The following is a 21,973-nucleotide window of genomic DNA, read 5'->3' as shown; positions in this document are numbered from 1 at the left end:
ACCAGCGCCACCTGGGAAGGCCCTGGGCCACCTGAAAAGCAAACAGCATCCTGTTACAGCCTTTTCCTGAAGCACGCTCCAAACCCACTGGTGCTGTCCTGGCCAACCCAGTGTCAAATCCAGCGTTGAAGCCATCATGAATTCACGAGATGTTACAAACCACCTCAAACAGCTCTGCTTGTGTCCCTCTGTCCCTTGTGGGGATTAATTCACTTAGGCTACAGCAGTGACCAGATTTGAAAGATCCCCGGGACTTCATATCAGATTCAAACTTGAGAACCTAGTTTGAAGTTGATTCAAACTATGAACCTAGCGATGAGAGCTATAGAACCTCCACTGGTCTACCGACTACCTGAACGTTGTAAGTATTAACTCTTTTACTTCTCATTAAAGTGTAGGAGACATTGTGAGGATACTGCAGCAGCACTCAGAAGTTAGAAGTGGCAACAGACTGGCACTCAGGCGCTCACAGGGCTCCAGGGTCTGTGATCCTCACCATGACATAATGTCTCCTGGATAGCGAGGAGGCCCGGTGGTGTGAGAGCTGACTGTGGGCACGGCCTGGAGGCTGATTATGGAGGGGAGAAAATCACTGTGGAAAAACGATTTTCAGATCCCGCCGGCTGGGCACTTGGAAAGTATTTCTGAGGTAAGCCTGCCATCTAGTGGTAATATAGCAGGTAGCAATTACCCTCAAGTAAATTTATCAGCAGCCAAGTTGCTTTTCAGTTCAGCTGCAGGTTCTAAAAGATAGGGAAATCCCACTGCCGTGGTCCTTGAAACAGCCTAGAATTTTCACCTGCTATTGAATGGTGGCTACAGGCTAGATGCAAATCCCAACTCCTCTCATTACTGATTTAAAGCTTGGGCCAGTTAACTTCATTTTCTCTTCTGAAAAATGGGAAAATAATATTGACCCATACGGTTGCTGTGAAGATCAAGTGAAGGAATGTGTGTGACGTGTCAGGCCTATTGTCAGCACTTCATAACTGGTGGTTGGTGCAGAATGAATGGCTGGCTCAGGGGCACAGCAGGAAAGGCCTGGCAAATTGGACATTAATTAGTGACATTAGTGAGCCCCACAGGACTGCTCTTGGGGCATTCTTTTTTTTTTTAACATGTACTATTGTGAAATACTTTGGCTACCTGATTCGAAGAGCCAACTCATTGGAAAAGCCCCTGATGCTGGGAAAGATTGAGGGTAGGAAGAGAAGCAGGCGACAGAGGATGAGACGGTTGGATGGCATCATCGACTCAGTGGACATGAGTTTGAGGAAGCTCTGGGAGATGGTGAAGGACAGGGAAGCCTGGTGTGCAGCAGTCCATGGGGTTGCAAAGAGTCTGAGCGGCTGAACAGCAATGCTTGAGTTGGCTTCCTCAGACTTCCGCCTGATCACTGAGTCATCTCTCCACTCTGAAGGGTCAGTGGCTCCCCCTGCTTCCCTGGAGGGCTCGACCCAGCACAGGCCTCAGTCCATCCTGGCGGGGTCCCCACTGCTGCCTATACACGGGTTCCCAGGTGTGACTGCTCCTTACCCATCCCCTCACACTTCTCCAGACAAGCCTTTCCTTTACAGCATGGGGGGGTTTGTAATTCTCCACTGAAATCACCGATTCTCTTCCTCTAACCACCTTAGAAGCACTGGGAAAATGAATTGTTGTTCAGTCACTAAGTCGTGTCCAACTCTTTGCAGCCCCATGGACTGCAGCACGCCAAGCTCCCCTGTCCTTCACCAGCCCCAGGAGTTTGCTCAAACTCACGTCCATGGCATCCATGATGCCGTCCAACCATCTCATCCTCTGTCGCCCCTTCTCCTGCCCTCAATCTTTCCCAGCCAACTATCTTCCAATGAGTTAGCTCTTCACATCAGGTGGCCTAAGTATTGGAGCTTCAGCTTCAGCCCCAGTCCTTCCAATGAATATTCAGGGTTGATTTCCTCTAGGATTGACTGGTTTGATCTCCTTGCTGCCCAAGGGGAGAAATATATAGCTTGAGCGAATTAGCAACTATTTTATTTTGAGGTTGAATTTGGTATTGAGTGTCACTTTAATGTGAGGTAACTTGGCAAAGTTCATTTCACGGTTAACATGCTTTGGCCCACTTGCTCCCTGGCTTCCAAGCTGGATGTTGTTCCTGTTAAAGATTAACTTGTAACTTTGAACCTCTTCTGTCTTCAGGGGGCTGTGGATGGAGACCTGCTATTCCCACCACAGCCAGCTGTGAGCCAAGATCGGGGTGGCTGCCGCCGGACACCACTATCCCCAGGTACTGGAAGAGGCTAATACCAGGTGTGTTGTTGGTTGTCTCCCGTGTACTTGGAACTGGGGTGGGAGAGCGGGTGGCAGGTGGGATCAGAAGAGGGGCTAGAGACTTTAGGAGGCACCAGAGGTGCTCAAATGTGAGTCTTCAAAGGAAGAGTCTTGGCAGAAAGATGCCATGTGGAGGCAGGGAGTAAGACCCTGAGGGGCCTGGCAAAGGGAGGCTTTGCTGCAGTCACTCCAGTCAGTTCCCATGAGTTATCTTTTATATATAAGAAAGTAAAAAATGTGATTCAGTCATGTCCAACTCTTTGCGACCCCATGGACTTTATAGCTCACCAGGCTCCTCTATCCATGGAATTCTCCAGACAAGAATACTGGAGAAGGTAGCCATTCACTTCTGCAGGGGATCTTCCCGACCCTGGGATCAAACCCATATCTCCTGCATTGCAGGCAGATTCTTTACCATCTGAGCCACCAGGGAAGTCCCATTTTATAGGTAGTAGTGCATATAAACTAGGTAACTCATGAGAACCTACTGTATAACAAGGGAATTCTACCCAATGCTGTGTGGTAACCTAAGTGGGAGGAAAATAAAAAAAGAGGGGATATGCGTACACGAATAGCTGATTCACCATGTGGTACAACAGAAACTGACACAACATTGAAATACAATTATACTAAAAAAAAAAAAAAATCTATAGATAGAGAGGCTCTGTCCAGGGAAGTTAAGTTTTAGAACCACCTGAAGGAGTAATTATTTTTTTTGGCCATACCAAGCAACTTGCAGGATCTCAGTTCTCAGGCCTGGGATTGAACCCTGGCCCTAGCAATGAAGCCTGAAATCCTAGCTGCTAGGCCACCAAGAAACAGCCCCAAGGGAGTACTTATGGATGTCTTTAGGGGGGAAGATAGCTTAATAGATGTCCACTTAAAAGGGTTCTGGGAAATATAAAAGTCACAGTTCCTGCCCTCGGGGATCTACTTTGTCACTTGACCACTGCTTCGTGGCCACAGACAGAGGATAACAGTGATGCAGGGACTGCTTCTAAAAAGCAAAAAAGTTAATGTTTGTCAGACAATCAGGCTGGTGTAGTTTCTTTGGGGAATAAGTTTGCTTGGAATTGGGTAACAATTCCCTCCAGTGTATAGCCTCCTGTAATTATGATTGGGTCAAGCTGAACCTGGCTTCCCCAGTGACTCAGCAGTAAAAAATCTGCCTGCAATGCAGGGGACGAAGGTTCCATCCCTGGATCAAGAAGACCCCCTGGAGGAGAGCATGGCAACCCACTCCAGTATTCTTGCTTAGAGAATCCCATGGACAGAAGAGCCTAGTGGGCTATAATTCATAAGTTTCCAAAGACTGAGCATGCATGCACGCAAGCTGAATCTATAGATCAGTCTGGGAAGAACTGCCCCAAACAGTGATCAAGTCAGGGTGGTATTTATAGAAAGACACCCAGATCAGTGAATTGTAATAGAGTCTGGAAACAGGATCAAGGGAGAAATTGCTTTTTGTGATATCCTACCTCCTAACAGGAAGCAAAACTCCAAAGTCTTTACTATTGAAGTAATAGTAATAATTTACTATGATAATTTACTATTATCATTACTATTATTTAAATAACTTAGTATTATCATTAGGCTCTTCTGCATTTGACAAGATCCTTTGATTCTCACAAGAGCTCTGTGGGATAGACAGCCATAACCTAACTTTATAGATAGATGAGAATTGGAGCTCCTCTAGATTAGATGGAGTGGAACATCACTTATGGGCTACCCATTTGAGAAGCAATGGGAATATTCCCACATTCCTGGGCAACCCTTCCTAGAAAAGGATTTCTGTTACAGGCAACATCATATCGACTAAAGGAGAATCAGCTGTTGAAATCCATCTTCTCTCTAGACTGTAAACTTCTTGAGAATAGAGACTAACATCACGTAGCTCTTTTTTTAACCTGTGGTGTTTGGCATGATGCCTTGATATAATAAGTTGGGTTTGGATATGCTGTGGTAAGGAGTAAACCCTGAATTCTTCATGGTTTACCATTCAAACATCTATTTCTAACTCACAAAAAATCAGCAGATCTCCAGGGCTCCTTCTTTTCAGGTAATGATTCAGGGATCCAAGCTACCTTTATCCTACAGTGATGCCTGCTGATGGACATGGCCCCTGGAATGTTGTAACAGGAGACAGAAAAAGATAGTGAGTCACATAGAAGCTCTTAAATTCTTGGCCCCAAATGAACACATGTCACTTGCACTCCCCAGAACTAGTCATATAAAGCCTGCCTACCTATAAGCAGCTGGAAACCATTGAGAAGCACATGCAGAACAGTGGCTGCCTCTGCTCGTCCTGGCTGAGAGTGTGCACTAGATAAGCCCTGTGGGATTAACCAACGAGTAAATCCAACACAGTTTGAATTATACCATCACATAGACCTAGAGTCTGTCATACAGAGCAAAGTAAGTCAGAAAGAGAAAAACAAGTATTGTATGTTAATGCATATATATGGAATCTAGAAAAATGGTACAGATGAACCTATTTCCAAGGCAGGAATAGAAAGGCAGACTTAGAGAATGGACATGTGGACCCAGGAGGGGAAGGGGAGGGTGGGACAAATCAGGAAATTAGGACTGACAAATATAAACTACCATCTGTAAAATAGCTAGCTGGTGGGAACCTGCTGCATAGCACGGGCAGCTCAGCTCGGTGCTGTGATGACCTAGCGGGGTGGGATGGTGAGGGGGTCGGGGGAGAGGTCCACGGGGGAGGGGGTGTATGTGTGCATACAGCTGATTCACTTTATTGTACAGCAGAAACTAATACAACACTGTAGGGCAATTATATTCCAATAAAAAAGGAAAGAAATCTCAGAATTACTCAAAGGTTAAAGCCACTTTCAACCTCCAGAGCCTCAGAGGAGAATGTCCAACAAGGGAAAGAAGGCCAATGGTTCTACCATTTAAGGATAGTCTAGTCTATACAAGAGCTTCCCTGGAGGCTCAGACAGTAAAAAATCTGCCTGCAATGCAGATGCCCGGGTTCAATCCCTGGGTCAGGAAGATCCCCTGGAGAAGAGCATGGCAACCCACTCCAGTATTCTTGCCTGGAGAATTCCATGGACAGAGGAGCCTGGTCCTCTGAAGGATGGGCTACAGTCCATGAAGTCACAAAGAGTCAGACATGGCTGAGCGACTAACACTAACACTTTCGCCTATACAAGGCACTGCTCTAGGAACATCATGTGGACTATAGTGTTTAGTCCTCATGAGTCCCTGTGGGACAGGCATTAATAATTTTCTTTTACAAATAACCTGTTCATGGAACCTGGTGAACCAGCAGCAGAACTGAGTTTGAGCCCATGTTTCCCAAGGCTTAACACTTATGAGATCCTGTCCTCCTGACTCCATGGACTCCCTCAGCTACTAATGTCTCGTGGAGCATCATGAGCAGCTTCTCTGTCTTCTCACTCCTCTCCTGCTGCCTCTCAGGAGCTGCCACTCCTGCGTAGAGCTATGCCTATGAGACTTCAAGTCAGGAGTGAAAACAGCAGAGTTCAGAGCTTGTTCTGAGCCTTTGTGTAGTTTCTGACATCTGTTCAGTGCACTTCACCCTTTCTGAGCAAATGAAGATGCAGGGCAGTGATCTCCACACAGGACACCTTTCCCAGTGGCCTAGCTTTAGGGGGAACTGATCAAGCTCACTTTGTGCAGCTCTTCTATTTTCTGCCATGCCACAAGGCATGCGGGATCTTAATTCCCTGACCAGGGATTGAACCCACAGCCCGTGTGTTGGAAGCTCAGAGTCTGAAGCATTGGATCACCAGGGAAGACCCTGTGCCACTCTTCTGACCCTACAGAGCAGAGACCTGAACTGATCTTGCACGTGTGTACGCTAATTCACTTCAGTCATGTCCAACTCTTTTACCAACCCATGGACTGTAGCCCGTCAGGCTCCTCTATCCATGGGATTCTCCAGGCAAGAATACTGGAGTGGGTTTGCCGTTCCCTCCACCAGGGGATCTTCCTGATTGAATCCGTGTCTCTTATGTCTCCTGCATTGGCAGACGGGTTCTTTACCACTAGCGCCATCTGGGAAGCCTAGCAAATCACTAACACCATGTACTGGCCAACTAAAGAATATTCAGAGCAAACCAGAGGAATTCCGAGTCAGGCCCTGCCATCCTCATCGTGCGAATAGAGACAATTCATTTGAATTTTCTGAGTTTTAATTTTTTCATCTATAAAATGGGACTCTCACCATTTTCGATGCCAGCTCTCACCCTACAAACCACACTTGGCTGCAGATATTTGCTTCTTTTCGTGATGCTTAAGAGTCAAGCCACAGGAGTCAGAGTATATGACTAGATATGTGATGCTGGGCAAAATATTTTAATCTCTCTGAACCTCCGGTTTCTCACCTGCAAAATGGGGATAATAATATTTGTGTTTGGAGATTACACATTAATGCACCTAGAATAAGCTACACAGCACATGACACATCATGAAGCCGTCCATAAATGGTTGCGAATTTGTCGTCACTATTCTTGTTATTAAGGAGCCACCACGCTGTCTCCAAGGGTCTTTGTGTAATCAAATGATTCCATTGCTCAAGAAAAGAAAGTTCCCAATCTCTGCAAACACCCTGTGAACCCTTGGATCAAGGTCTCCCAGTATGTCCTAAATGATAGCCAATACCCCATAGAAAGCACACTATTCACAAAGAGGCTTGTGCTCCAAAGCTCTACTAGGAGGTCATTTGTTTGGAACTCAGCGCATATTTTCCCATAGAAAGAAAGCTATTAAGATAGTGGCTGGATTCCTAGGTTACTGAAAATACCCACTTGATTTCCAGAGTAGCAGAAAACTAGCATATTTGCAATGCAAATGAGTATAGAGTCCTGTATGGCTAGTAATAGGCTAAAACTGAAAGCTAAGAAGATTGTGTACTAAATAGTTTCTTTTGTTTTTATAAATGCTGATGAAGAGGACAAGCAGGCTTAATTAGACAAAGAAAGAGCTCTGTGGTGACAGAGGCTAGAAATCTTGTGCCTCTGAGGATATTTTCAAAGGCTTTGGAGGTTTTCTTTAACCAAGTCTAATGCGACTTCAAAACTTTTTCACTTTGTTCATAAACCAAGGAACTCCACAACACCAGTCTCATCCACCACGAGGGGGATATTTTTGGTTTGCAGATGGAAAAGGGAAGGAGACGGGAGAAACTAGGGAAAGGGAAAAAGTGAGAAAGATTTCCTGAAAGAAAAATCAACCAATAGTTTGGAGAAATCAGGGAAAGAAGAGGATACGCGTGTAGGAAGATGGATTAGCTGGTGGGCCATCTGGGAACCCAGGTGGGGTGAGAACCCGCCTGGAAAAGGGAAACGGTGCCCTGAGTGGTGAAAGTGTTCCTCACTGAAGCCTCTGGTTGCACCACAGGGTCAGAGGAGCTTGTAAAAACCCACCTCAAGGTTGGTGAAGAAGAGCAAAGGATGTCTGTGAGCTTCAAGCTGGTTAGTGTCAGGAACCAGCCCAGATAAGGGGCTGGTTCCCTGTTCTGCACTTTATCACCATGAAGTAAGGGCTGAACAAGAATGCTAACGTGATCCATCTAAACAGAGGTCTTTGCATTTTTATGGGCAAAGCAAGCATAGAATGAGGACCTCATGAACATCAGCCCAACCTTTAATTTCTGGTGGCTTCGAATCTGGCATTGTTGTTGTTCAGTCGCCCAGTTGTGTCCGACTCTTTGCGACCCCATGGAGCCCGCCAGGCTCCTCGGTCCATGGGATTGTCCAGGCAAGAATATAGGAGTGGGTTGCCATTTCCTACTCCAGGGAATCGCCCAAACCAGGGATGGAACCTGCGTCTCTTATATCACCTGTATTGGCAGGGTTCTTTACCACTAGCACCACCTGGGGAGCCCCAGTGCCATCTGGGAACCCCCCACCCCAAATCTGGTACAGATTATACCTAAATATATAAAACCCATAGTTTCTCCAGTGAGGAACTGAGGTCCAAAGAGAACAAGTAGCTTGCCTCTGCTCATAGAGTTAAGTGTCAGTAACCTCCTCTGAAGCAGACTGCTTCTCCATCCCCCACAAGTGTGGGGCCACTGACTACACAAGCAAGAGTCTATTCTGTTCTTCCAGCTTCAGCCCCTTTTTGCTGATACTGGCTAACCAAGCAGGCTCAGAAGGAGTTGGAGTGATAAAATCCAGTGTACATAAGTTCGGTCTCTAGAAACCTCAGGTCTATGCTAGAAACTAGTGCCCAGGTAAGGAGAAGCCAACTCCAGGTAATTTTGCCAGCCTCTTCAGAGAAATTCTGAGTCACATACTATGTCAGAAAGAGCTCTGAACATGGAGACCGGAGACCCAGGTTCATTTTTTAATTCTGTTTTGCGGTGAACTGTGGACGTCTGTCCATCTCTCTAAAGCCCCTCTCACCTCCATCAAGCACAGCCGCTCTGTCTTCTCATTCACACCAGGCAGGATTTTCAATCATTACCATCAGCAGAGGTGGGACACTGGGTCACTAATGACCGAGTTAGGTCACAACAGCTCCAGAAGGAGCATTAATAGAAATGCACCTCCCCTCACAACTTCACAATCTCCTTAAACGGAGCTCCTAGAGTAAAACAAAGACAGTCTCCATAGTAAACTGCAGAATAGGTTCTGAAGAGCCCACGTGTACTACTCTTGATAGGAGGATGTGCCCACAGGTCCAGAGGGGAGTTTTAATGACTGGGAAGAAAAACCGGCTAATGAGAGAGGATGGTGGGGCGGTGGCTGGAGAGGACGGATTATTATTGCACAAACAGAATAAAACAAAACCACGGCCCTCTTGTCCTGGAAGGGGTCCTGAGTCCTCGGTCCAGTGTGGGAAGCCTCAGGGAAAAGGCCAGAACTGACCCTGGGCTGATAGACCCCTGGGTACACTCTTGCAGCTTTAGAATACTGGCACCTGTCAGACCCACTCCAGGCCCCCATGTTAACGCCATCCTTGGTTCCTCAGGGCACTCCGACATTAGGGACACTCCCACCCCATCTTTACTCTGATATCTGACCTTATGTTCCCGAGAGTCCAAGTCCTGTTTGTTTTTACATTTTATTGGAGTTTAGCTGCTTTAGAGTATCATGTTGGTTTCTGCTGTACAGTGAAGTGAATCTGCTATTCGCATACGTATATCCTCTCCTTTTTGGATTTCTTTTCCATTTAGGTTACCACAGAGCACTGGATAGGGTTCCCTGAGCTATACTGTAGGTTCTCTTCAGTTATCTATTTTATACATAGTATTAATAGAGTATATATGTTAATTAATCCCAATCTCCCAATTCATCCCACCCCCGCTTTCCCCCTTGGCATCCATATGTTTGCTCTCTATGTCTGTGTCTCTATTTCTGCTTTGCAAATAATATCATCTATACCATATTTCTAGATTCCACATGCATGTGTTAATATCTGGTATTTGTTTTTCTCTTCCTGACTTACTTCACTGTATGATAATCTCAAGGTCCACCCACATCTCTGCAAATGACCCAGTTTCGTTCCTTTTTTTTATGACAAGTAATATTCCATTGTGTTATATGGACCACAACTTACGTATCCATTCATCTGATGTCCATCAACAGAGGAATCCAAGTCCCTGACCTTGGCCTCTTCTCCTCATTTCAGGGTTCCCTGGGGGCTCGCCTGCCTCAGTCATGGGTGTTGTTGATTCCCATCTCCTGGTCCTGACATGTCTGTGGCTCCAGCAACACCAGGACCCCTCCTTCCCCTGCCCCCACACCTTGCACCACCAGGGCCTCCTCCTGCTACAGCTTCTCTGGTTCCAATGCCACCGTTGCTATGGCAATGGCTCCAGGCTTTGCAGCCGCTGTCCTTGAGACAGTTGCCCACAAAGAGATTAAAGCACTGTCAGCCAACCTTGAACAGAGTAATGTCTCAAACAAGGCTCCCAACATGTAGCCTTGATGTTATCTCTACCACTCCATTGGGAAACTTAGCATAATCTCCCAGGGGACAAGGCCAAATGGTCTTAAAGGACACCAAGCATTTGCTTCTGGAGGCAGGTCATCTGAGATAGCCCTGAGATTCTCCCTTGAATCTCAGCCACCTGCACCGTGATGTCCCCCCCACCCCAAGGTTTCTTACAGGGTGCATACAAGTCAAAGCACCTAAAGAGACATCAACATCTGAGCCAAATGAAACTCCAGAGGAAGACAGGTTGTTATCTAGCCTAACTTGGTAGGCACTTAGCAATTTTGAAGAAAGCAAAATCTGCCTTGAAATGCCAACCAGCCCCAATCTATGACCTTCCCCTTTCCTTCACTCGGGAAGATTTGAACTTCAGGTCGTTAGCAACAGGTACCACTGAGTGTCCTTGCTCTTAGGTTTTAGTTTCCTTATTACTGGTATGTAAGTTGCACCTCATCTTTTTTTACCCCAGACAAAAAAAGCTAAACAGATGAAATGAGCTAAAATGAGCTAAGTTGTTGATTAGTGAGCAAAAGACTTTCATCCTTTTCTCCGTTTTCTCCTCCTCTTGCATAATTGGGGTAGAGGAGAAAAGAAGAAAAAAATGCTGGAATAAAGATCAAATGAAATGGGAATACAAAACACACCCGTTAGACAACTTGGATCCTCCCTTTAATTTCTGGTGGCTTTAAAGCCAGTATGGGTCAAATTGAAATACACAAAAACATATAGTGCTTAGTTTCCTTCCCAAATAGGGAAAACTTGAAACAACACAGTTGTCCTTCTCTTCAGTTATACACCTTATGTTGGACCTCTAATAAAAATTACGGGCTCACGACTCTACTAAACTTTACATATGCTGTGAAAAGAAAATAAAGAAGCACCATCATTACACTTTGACTCTATAAAGTTCTTTTAAATTCAGTATAACAAGTAATTTAGGTAAGCCAACTACTTTGCTCTGTACCATGAAATTGAAAATAGAGACTGTCTACCTTTAGAAACTACCAAGATATGATTCTGAGCCTTCCCCTGTAATAATTTACTGTCTGACCCTTCACAAGGTATTTTGTTTCCCAGGCTCCATTCTCTTCAGAGGAAACTAATACCTTCTCCATCTACTTCACTGGGAAGCAAAAAGGAAATAGTAGGTGAAAAAGGAAATAGTAGATAGACATTCGATAAAATTGTGCTTGCTATATGTAAAGATGCTGCGTTATTTATTTCCAAGCAGCTTTATTCACATTATTCTAGGTGAGTAATTCTGAGTGAGGCTGTGCCATTTCCTTTGGAATAGAAGCAAATGCTGTTAAGTTTTTATGCTAAAAGTCTGCAGAAGAACAATTCTGTGAGTGGGTAATGTTTAGGATATGGGGATTTCTTGAGACACTGGGAGTTGAAACTTGATTATGAATTCTCAGCCCACAAAGCAGAGAGATGATTCACAGGGGAATAGTAAATTCAAGTACCGAACACTTATGAACAGCAACTCAGCGTCACATACTGTTCCACTGCTTGGGGAGGCAAAACGTATTGGGGGGTCTCAGGTTCAGTGATTCACGAGGAAGACCTACAAGACAGAGTAGACAGTTGAGGCTATGATTCATTACAGTGAAAGAATGCAAAACAAAATCAGCAAGGGACAAGGGGCAAAATCTAGAGGAAAACAGGCATAAGCTCCCAAGAATCCTCTCCCAGTAGACTCACAGACAATGCAGTTAGTTCCTCCCAAAATGAGCTGTGACGGCACTTTGTTGTCTACCCAGAAAGCTTGTTTTAGAAAGTTGGTGCCCAAAGTTTTTTGCTGGGAGCTGGTCACAGGGACACTGTCTGCCTAACCCATACCAAAGTTCTGGACTCTCAGAGGGAAAGCAGATGTTCAGCATAGAGCACATTGTTTGCACAAATAGTTTAGACCAGAGAGACATTCTTATCAGGAAATTGTGGGAACCCGCTTGAAATCCAAGTTCCCAGACTTCAGCCAAGGTCCAAACTTTATGCAAGCTTTTCGAGGTCTAGTATTCTCAGGTCTGCTTTATTAACCCTTTTACGCACAGAGAGGTTTAAATAATTGATTGCAATACAGTTGCATAAATACAATGATGAATTCATTCAATGAAAGTCACTGAGCCTTTAAGGGTCAGATAGGAATGAGATAAATTAGACATTGTTGCTGCACTTTGCCAAACTCAACTCAGCACCCCAATTGCTCTCTGCCCACTGGCAGGTTGTGCTGTCCATAAAAAGCTCTGTGATTGTGCTCCAAAGTCCACCTCCAGGCCTCCTTGCAGAACTCACGGCACATCCCAGGGGTGTTTCCTGTCTGTTGTATAACTTCTTCTGCTTAGCTCTTCAGGCGGGTGTTTAGGCTACCTTCCTCTTCAACTTAACTGGATTCTGGCACAGCCCCACCTCCACCAAGATTCCCAACACCCCACATTTCATCTGGCCTCTCTGGTCCCATCATTCATTAAGGGAGTTGCCTCATTAGTGTTGGAAGCGCTAGTCCCTGGGTCTTATCCACATCCTTCAGATGATAACTTGGTAGGCACTTAGTTTCTACCCACAGCCTTTGGGTAACTCTCACCCCATGGCCAACTGCTAGGGAGATATGCTGAGCTATGTACTACAGATTTCATTACCCTTCATAGTGGAATCCTCTTATGTGGAAGCTCTACATGCTGAGACTGACCATAACCAGTGCCTTCAGCAGCTCTGTAGATACTTATTCCTACTAGAGAGATTTGCCCCCCAATCCTGCCCTCTTTCCTCTTTCAGGGATGGTCATAGCAGAAGTACCAAGCTTCAGGTATTCGTGAGGTTCAAATAAGGGGATAGGAATGAATGGAGAGAGCATGTATCATTTTCTTGGGCTCAAAATTAGCATCATGTTCAAGGATCCAGCCAGAGTTGCAAAAATTCAGCTTCCTACCAAATAATGAACTAACTGCCCCATGTGTTCATTTTTTTTTTTATGGTTTGAGCCTTGATTTCTTTTTCATTTATTTTTATTAGTTGGAGGCTAATTACTTTATGATATTGTAGTGGTTTTTGCCATACATTGACATGAATCAGCCATGGATTTACATGTGTTCCCCATCCTGATACCTCCTCCCACCTCCCTCCCCATCCCATCCCTCTGGGTCTTCCCAGTGCACCAGCCCTGAGCACTTGTCTCATGCATCCAACCTGGGCTGGCGATCTGTTTCACACTTGATAATATACATGTTTCAATGCTATTCTCTCAGCTCATCCCACCCTTGCCTTCTCCCACAGAGTTCAAAAGTCTGTTCTATACATCTGTGTCTCTTTTTCTGTCCTGCATATAGGGTTATTGTTACCATCTTTTAAAATTCCATATATATGTGTTACTATACTGTATTGGTGTTTATCTTTCTGGGTTACTTCCCTCTGTATAATGGGCTCCAGTTTCATCCATCTCATTAGAACTGATCCAAATGAATTCTTTTTAATGGCTTGCCCCATGTATTCATATACCCAGAGATTTCTGGGAACTCCCAGATACTGATTTCTGCTCAGATTCAGTTTTCTTGCCCTGGTGGATCTCCTTCCCAAAAGGCAGAGATACGAAATAGCCTTCCAGAATGTTCAGAAATTGTTTATAGTGACTCAGCTGACAAGAAAAAGCCACCAAGAAATTAAGCTGGTGTGTCAGGAGCCAGGTCCTAGAAAGGTGCAAATGCCACGCCATGGGCACTTGAGAGCCAACAGCCATGACCAGACTTGCATTTTAGAAAGGCCCCAGGCAGCTGGAGGGAGACGAGATGGAGACTGAGAGATAAGATGAGAAATTTTCATAATAATCTTATAAGAGGTGGTGGGGCCTCAATAAGACCTGAGACAGCAGGCCTAGAAACAAGGGGACAGCCCTGAGGGACAGTTAGGAGATCCAATAACCAGGAGTGGGAGCCGGAGTTGGGAGGACAGAAGAGGGGAACATGACTCCCTGCTCTCAGTCTGGGAATCAGCAGACTGAGCAGCCCCTCCTTTGAGATGAAGATTACATGGGGGTTCATGTTGAATCCAAACAGCTTTGAGCTATAGTCCACCCCTATCCCTTCACCCTCCTCAAATATCTGAAGACTTCTCACTGGGTTTTGTTTGATTGGTTTTGGTTTTTCCTTTAAAGGTCCAGAAATGCCCTTGGTGTGTTTGACAGACTTTCAGGCGCATGCTTGGGAGCACCTCTCTAAATCAACTTGGGATTTTATCGAAGGAGGAGCTGATGACTGCTGCACGCGGGATGAGAACATGGCAGCGTTTAAAAAGTCTGGTCTTCCGTATCCTTTCTATTGCTAAGCTAAGGTGCACGGGTTGAAAGCTCCTTGGAAGGTAGCAGTCCTGGTTTCTGCCTCCAAAGAACAGAGTATTCAAAACATCATAATAGGCTTTTGTTGGTGGTGGGGATTTGGGGGTTTTCCTCCGCAGGTGAGTGGGTAACTGGGGACAAGATGGTTGGAGAGAAGTTTCATCTTAGTGCCTCTGCACAGCTAGCACACGTGAGTCACCCTCTGCTGATCATGGTGACTCTGCCACTCGAAAAGATAGCACAACAGTCTCAGGGTCTCCAGCCTCCTGGGCAGGGAGGAGAAGCCAGCTGGGTAAGCCTAAATCTCCTGAATGCCCGAACTTTCGGCTTGGAGGTATAACAGGAGAGAGGGCTCAACGCTGGAGGAAATATGGAGACCCAAGGAGTCTTGGGGAGAACAGGAGATTGATTCAAAAGAGAAGAGCTGGGCTGGCACAACAGTGGTAAAGTAGGGGTCAGTAAACAGGTCAGGTCAGGTCAGGCCCGCTGCCTATTTCTGGATGGTCAGGTCAGGCCCATTGTTTCTGGATGGTCCACAAGCTAAGGCTGGGCTTTTTTTCATTTTTAAATCATTGACAAAAATAAAAAAACGAATTACAATATGTCAAAATTATATGAAATTTCAGTTTCAATGTCCATAAATAAAATTGTATTAAAACAGAGCCATGCTCACTCATCTACATCTTATCAGTGGTTGCTGTGATGTTACAACAGCAGAGCCAAGTGATTGTGACAAAGACCTCATGGCACGCAGCCTAAAATATATACCATCTAATCCTTTACGGAAAATGTTTGCTGACCTCTGTGATACTGAGGCCAGAAAACACTGGGAAATGGGATGCAAGCTGAACACTACCTTCTGTGTTTTCATACGTGTTGAGCACTATATTAAGCTCTTTAATTGCTTCTTCTCATGTGTCTTCACAAGGCTATTAGGAAAGTCGAATTATTACTCCCATTTCACAGATCAAGTAACTGAGGCTCTCTGACCCAAGTTTGCACAATCAGCATTTCCAGAAAAATTTTTCTCAGTTTATGTACAGGAATAATAGTATTTTGTGGAAAACAAGCACTTTGGACCCCGAAGCTAACTAAGTCTCTGTTGGGACTTACAAATGTGTTTCATATAATCAATACTTGTTAATTTCCCTACTTTCTTCTAAAGTAGTGTTTAAGTCAGATCTTCAATGAATTAGCCTCTAACCAAAAAAAAAAAAAAAAAAATGTGATCATTCTCTGGGATCTGTCCTCTTGCAATGACTTTTTCTTGCCTTATAGAGACTTCTGTCTGGGCTTCTGTAGTGCCTCAGATAGTAAAGAATCTGCCTATAATGCAGGAGACCTGGGTTTGTTTCCTGGGTCATGATGATCCCTGGAGGAGGAAATGGCAACCCCCTCCAGTATTCTTGCCTGGGAAATCTTGGCAAGATTTCCAGAGGAGCTTGGCATGCTACATCCATGGGGTCACACAGAGTCGGACATTACTGAGCAATACACACACATACACACACACAGAGACTTGTGTTTAACCTAAGAGAGAAGAGCCTAGAACTATGCCCTGCTCATTTATATCCATTCTAGTTCTTGTTATGATGTATCAGTCAAGGCCTCCACAAGCTGAGAGTCTGGTCATGGAGGCATGGCTCCAAGACACAGACCTCTGATTGAGCAGGCAGGGAACAGAAAGACTATGTGCAGTGGGAGTTCAGGGAAGGCCAGGGTAATGGGAATAGGGGGTTGGGAGAGGCTTCCCAGGAGAAAGGAGCCTCCTGCTTGTCTATACTGCCTCATCAGCCAACTGACCCTGCAAGTGATTTCTTGGGACCCAGCGAGGTCCTAGACCTGTGCCAGGAATCCAGAGGTCCCAGCAGCACCGTCATGCTGGAGAATGATCCCACCAACAGAACATCTCTTTGTTGTCCAGCACAGAATCCGCCTCCGTCCCCGGTATCTGAGAGATGTGTCTAAGGTGGACACGCGGACCACCATCCAAGGAGCAGAGATCAGCGCTCCCATTTGCATCGCACCCACAGGTTTCCACCGCCTCGCCTGGCCTGATGGAGAAATGAGCACAGCCAGAGGTGTGAGCTGCCCCCACCTTGAGGCTCCCCTCCCAAGGCCCTTTAGGTGTGCAGAGGCACCCTTCAGGGCAGGGGCAACCAGCTTCTCCATGGAAGGGGCTTAGGGACATGAACCTGCTTGGAATCAAGGGTAGGAAAAGGAATGGTTAAAGCTACATTTGCATAACCTTTCACCTAAGATTGAGGAAATACCAGTTTTCCATTATTAAGAATGGTTAGGGTGGGAGGGAGCTACAGATGAATAGGAGAGTATGAAAGCCCCACCAAGCCATCCCAAGAAAGGGGCACTGGCCCTGTCGGGGAAGGGCTGCTTAGTGTGGCCACAAGGGGGAGGCCTTTCTTTGAACCCTAGTGGGCCAGGGCTGGGGCTGAATGCCGACTCTCTGAATCCAGGACGAGGAGACAGTCATGACCTTACTCCTAACACAAGATCCTGGCAGGTGCTCTTGTTCAAATGTTCCATTTCTCTTCTCCTCTGGGAAAGGTTGAGGGCAGGAGGAGAAGGGGATGACAGAGGATGAGATGGTTGGATGGCATCACTGACTCAGGGGACATGAGTTCGAGCAAACTCAGGGTGATAATGAAGAATAGGGAAACCTGGCATGCTGCAGTCCATGGGTTGCAAAGAACTGGACACAACTTAACGACCAAAAAACCACAGTTGATTTGATCATCTTATTTGACAAAAAGTTTTTCATTGGGTTTTGTCTTCTCCCTAGTCCCCTCTTAGCCTCTTCCCTCATTCACCACCACCAAAAAATAAGAAGAGAGGGACGGGCAGGGGCAAAAACATTCCTGGGATTCATTTGTCATCTTCAACTGAAACCAAATCTTTTTTTTCTCAAGTTGCCCAAGGCTTCCCTGTGGTCTTTTCCTTTGACTCTGTGATATAGGAAGTGATGAATCCAAGGATTCTAGAGTTAAAGTGACACCCATCTGGTTAGGAACAAATTTGGCTGAGTTGAAATATGAATACCCTGTATGAATATGACTGCTTTACTAAATCTTCATGGTTGAGGGTGTTGGGTTGTTTGGGGCAGGAGAAAGCAATATCTCCTGTTGATGTTAGGAACTGAAAATATTAATTGTGATGAGGTCAAATTCTCTACCCGTGAGTTGTAGAATGGTAGTGACATTAACCTCTTGGGGTTTATAAGAGTTTATAAGACAAGCTATACAGTGGAGGACCCAGACAGTCTGATCAAACAGCTCTGATGCCTGCCCGATAGGGAAGAAGAATGAAGTCAAGCTCTATCTTCACTCACAGGCAAGCTGGCCAGAGGGAACCCAGACTTACAGGGCATTTCACCCCAGTTCAGAATGCCGCTGCCCTCCAACCTGAGCTGTATCACTTGCTTTGCAGCTGCACAAGCAGCCAGTGTCTGCTACATCACCAGCACGTATGCCAGCTGCAGCCTTGAAGACATCGTTGCTGCCGCCCCCAGGGGCCTGCGCTGGTTCCAACTCTATGTGCACCCGAACCGGCAGATAAACAAACAGCTAATCCAGAAGGTGGAATCCCTGGGTTTCAAAGCTCTGGTCATTACTGTGGATGTACCCAAAGTTGGCAACAGACGGCATGACATTACAAACCAAGTCAACTTGATGCAGAATTTATGGTTGAAAGATCTCGGATCACCTGAGACGGTAGGAAAGATACCAGAGCCGGGAGGGCAGGTGTAACAGGAGGCAGATTTCCATCCCTTTTTCCTCTCTTCTTTCTTTCCTCAAGAAATCATTGTTCTGTGCCTGTTCTGTGCCAGGCACTAGGGATGCAGCAGTTCAAAAAGCAGATGGAGTTCCTGCTGCTCAGAACTTTCAGACAAGCAGAATATAAGACATTGTTCTCACCTCTGGAGCTGGCCAGCCTGTCCCCAGAAGTATTCTGGGCCGGGCTGGGTATTAGGAAATAAGAAAGCTAGGGAAAGGAGTTTTTTTTTTTTTCCATGAAACAGGAGAGTAAAAGTTTCTTCCAACATTTTCTACTTTATGGCACACTTAGAAAACGATCACACATAGATAAACAGACCAATCTGAAGAAGACGCTCCTATTCAAGGTGCATGCCTATGGGGTAGGACTGCCTTGAACACTGGGCAGCAATATCTCTGCATGCCTGGAACTCATCCATGGGGCACCAGAGAGCTACAGCGTAGTTTTTTGGACAAGGTGACTACAAAGGCACTTCCTCCATTAAAATCCTTTAGTCCAATGGGATGAAGTGTCCCAGAGAGAAAAGACTGTGGTAAAGTTGGAATCCCTTAACTGCATTAGAGATAATGGTACCAGCCTTCTCAGCCAATGAGCAACTGCAATACCCAGACAAGTGACTCAATAGTTCTACCCTTTAGCCACAAATTGGCCTTGAGGGTTTCTAGAATCTTAGCTCAGATTCCAGGGACACCTTGGGGCCTATAGATATTTGATTCACATGGTGAGCCAAGATAAATATTGGGTAATATTTGACTTGGGCTTCCCAAATGACTCAGTGGTAAAGAATCTGCCTGCCAATGCAGGAGACACAGGAGATGTGAGTTTGATACTTGGATGGGGAAGAGCCACTGGAAAAGGGAATGACAACCCACTGCAGTATTCTTGCCTGGGCAATTCCATGGAAAGAGGAGCCTGGCAGGCTACAGTTCAGAGGGTCACAAAGAGTCAGACATGACTGAGCAGACACGCAATATCTGACTTAAGATTATTGAAGTATTGCTTAGTTATTGTTACCTGGTACATATCTCAGTAACAACAATCACATTGGCCTACAAATGCTTTTGCTTATCTATCTCACTTAATAAACTCTGAGTTTGGGGGGGGGTTGAAATTAAGGACTGTGTCTCATTTGTCTTTGTGTTCCCAGGTCTTAGCAAAATTATTGAGCAGGGACGCAAGTAATGGTTAAAAAATAAGCAATGGGAGTAGAAATTCTTCAACAAAAGTTTTGTTTGGAACGGAGCTAGGAGTAGCATTGGGTTTTATGGTTCCTCTTTTCAAGCTTACAAATGGCGGCTTTTCAAATGTGCCTCGTGTTTGGATTGAGAGTCTCAAAGGAATTCAAGACTAAGGTTCTTTTTTATTCCCCGCAGGGAAATTCAATGCCTTATTTCCAAATGTCCCCAATTGACCCATCCATCTGCTGGGAAGATCTCTCTTGGTTTCAGAGCATGACTCGATTGCCCATCATCCTCAAGGGAATCCTGACAAAAGAGGACGCAGAGTTAGCTGTGAAGCACAACGTCCATGGCATCATTGTTTCCAACCATGGTGGGAGGCAGCTTGATGAGGTTCCTGCCTCTGTGAGTAGAATGACTTCAGAGTGGGTGTCTTTGTAAGTGCTGTGTGTGTGCACGTGCGTTTGTATGTATGTGTCCACAGCAAGGCACTCTGTGAAACTTGGTGCTCGTTCCCCTCTCCCTAACCAACTGTATTGGTAATATGTATATATTGGAAGGACTTTTAATCATTAATAATAGTCTAGTGTGTGCCGGGTTATTTTTACAAACTCAACATATGTCATCTCTAAAGTGCACAACAGCCCTGCATTACTATCCCTACTTAACAGATGAGGACACTGTAAGCTGTAGAGATGTTAAGTAGCTTGTGAGTTCACACAGTTAATAAGTGGTTAAGGTGAAATTTGATAGAAGAGCTGTTCCCAAGGCATAGAGGTCATCTGCCTTCTGAAAGAAGCATTCAGCTGGAAGTTTGCCTGTCCGAATGAATTGGAACCTCATATTTTCTCATATGACATATCTCAGGAAGAAATGGTGCCTCACTTAAGCTAACAAATAACTTTCATGGTAAAACTTTAAAATTCCCTCTGAATCCTTTGCTAAAAATCCAAGACAGTCTAAATTTTTCCCTAACTTATGAATTTGTCCATTAGAGATGGAGTCTGGGGAAAGAAAATGAAAAGCAGGGAGGCAGGGAAAGAATTTTTAAAGGAAGTTCATTGATGTTCATGGAGATTGATACCTTGTATTTTTTCAAGGGATTCTTCTATGCTGCTTGACTCATTCTGAGAAATGGAAATGAGTTTTTTTCCTCTTTTTTTTTTTTTTTGGTCTTTTAAGTATGACATATTCACTGCAAGTAAATTGTAAAATATACATAAACAAAAAGAATTAAGATAAAAATCATTACTATTAATGACAATAGTTTGATAATCAATTTAGTGTAAATGTAACATTTTAGGTTTGAAAACTATATATGATATTGTGCAATTTTCTTCTCTTCATTTATCAATATATCAAGAGCATCATTTTACTTCAATAAATTTGCTTTTTTTGTTTTTAATGGTGTATAGTATGAAAGGACAATTTATACGACCAACTTCCTACTGTTGAACATCTGGATTGCTTCCAAGGATTCGGTCTTTTAAACAATACATCAGTGACCATCCTGAAATCTTCAGCACATTCTCAATTTCTCCTTTAAAAAGAATTACAGGAAATAGAAAAAGCTACATCAGCCAGTTTATACATTTCAAGGCTTATGAAACTTGGAGGTTTCAAATGTCAATCACTGGACTCCTCCTCTCTGCCAGGTTCTACCTCATAGCAAACAAACACGGATTGAACTACAGGGAATGGTCAAGCCTCCTACTTCCCATCCCAACTCCTGACTTTAGGAGAATGTAGGTCTTCAGAACATGTGCTGAGCTTTCTCATCCAACTCCTGCAAGGATACCATAAAGCCATCTCTCACGCATCCAGTAATTGACGGGAAGAGGGTGCAGAGCATAGCAGGTCCTGAGCTGACCCAACTGTGCTGACAATAGGAACAGAAAGCAAAGAGCCCCTCACCAACCAGCAGCAAACAGGGTAGAATGCTGACTTTTAAAATAACACTAATAGAACATTATACAATCAGCTGTCTCTCATTAATCAGTTTAGCTAGTCTTGCTCCCTCAGGGAGTTCTGAGAGAGGAGTGGGGGTAAGTGGCCCACTAATTTTCCCACTGCACTTCCTCAATAAAGAATGAGCAGTGATGAAGGCAGGTGCCAGAACAAGAAGAGTTTCTTCTGCTCCATCACACTGATCAACACCCTGTTCTCCCAAGCCATCTGACCTAACAGCCAAACCCAAGATCATCCAGGGACATTACCAAGATTAGTGGGAGGCTAGTGAGAGACCCACCCTTGGCTCAAAATTCAAGAACATGCCAGAAAAACTGAATTAGAAATAATAGTTTCATGCACTATTTGAAAAATGAAAATTAATGCAGAAAAATCCACAGTGAATAGCAACAGTTTTAATAAAGATAGGATCTGATCCTACACTTGCATAACATTGCCTCACTCATTTCACTGTAACCCTGGACCT

General features: G+C 44.8%; 1 protein-coding gene and 1 long non-coding RNA gene across 5 annotated transcripts in view; one reads left to right on the top strand and one right to left on the bottom strand.

The window, feature by feature from the left end:
* The window catches only part of LOC110141724 (uncharacterized), a 114,684-nt gene that overhangs the window by 70,057 nt on the left and 22,654 nt on the right, over positions 1–21,973 (bottom strand). The gene's annotated exons all lie outside the window — the stretch shown is intronic.
* HAO2 (hydroxyacid oxidase 2) overlaps positions 2,179–21,973 on the top strand; it is a 28,797-nt gene continuing 9,002 nt past the window's right edge. Inside the window, exons 1-5 of one of the 3 annotated variants that reach the window (XM_020900700.2) lie at positions 2,179–2,266; positions 14,390–14,528; positions 16,499–16,650; positions 18,014–18,297; positions 19,735–19,944. In XM_020900700.2, the coding sequence (XP_020756359.2) occupies positions 14,398–14,528; positions 16,499–16,650; positions 18,014–18,297; positions 19,735–19,944 (777 nt within the window). In that variant the 5' untranslated portion in view covers positions 2,179–2,266; positions 14,390–14,397. Of the gene's footprint in view, positions 2,290–14,389; positions 14,529–16,498; positions 16,651–18,013; positions 18,298–19,734; positions 19,945–21,973 lie in introns of all 3 variants that reach the window. The other 2 variants (XM_020900697.2, XM_020900699.2) reach the window with 2 other exon arrangements.

Source organism: Odocoileus virginianus, chromosome 5, assembly GCF_023699985.2.
Source record: "Odocoileus virginianus isolate 20LAN1187 ecotype Illinois chromosome 5, Ovbor_1.2, whole genome shotgun sequence".
Classification (NCBI taxonomy): Eukaryota; Metazoa; Chordata; class Mammalia; order Artiodactyla; family Cervidae; genus Odocoileus; species Odocoileus virginianus.
Note: the sequence above shows the minus strand (reverse complement) of the source record. Positions and strands in the feature narration are given on the sequence as shown.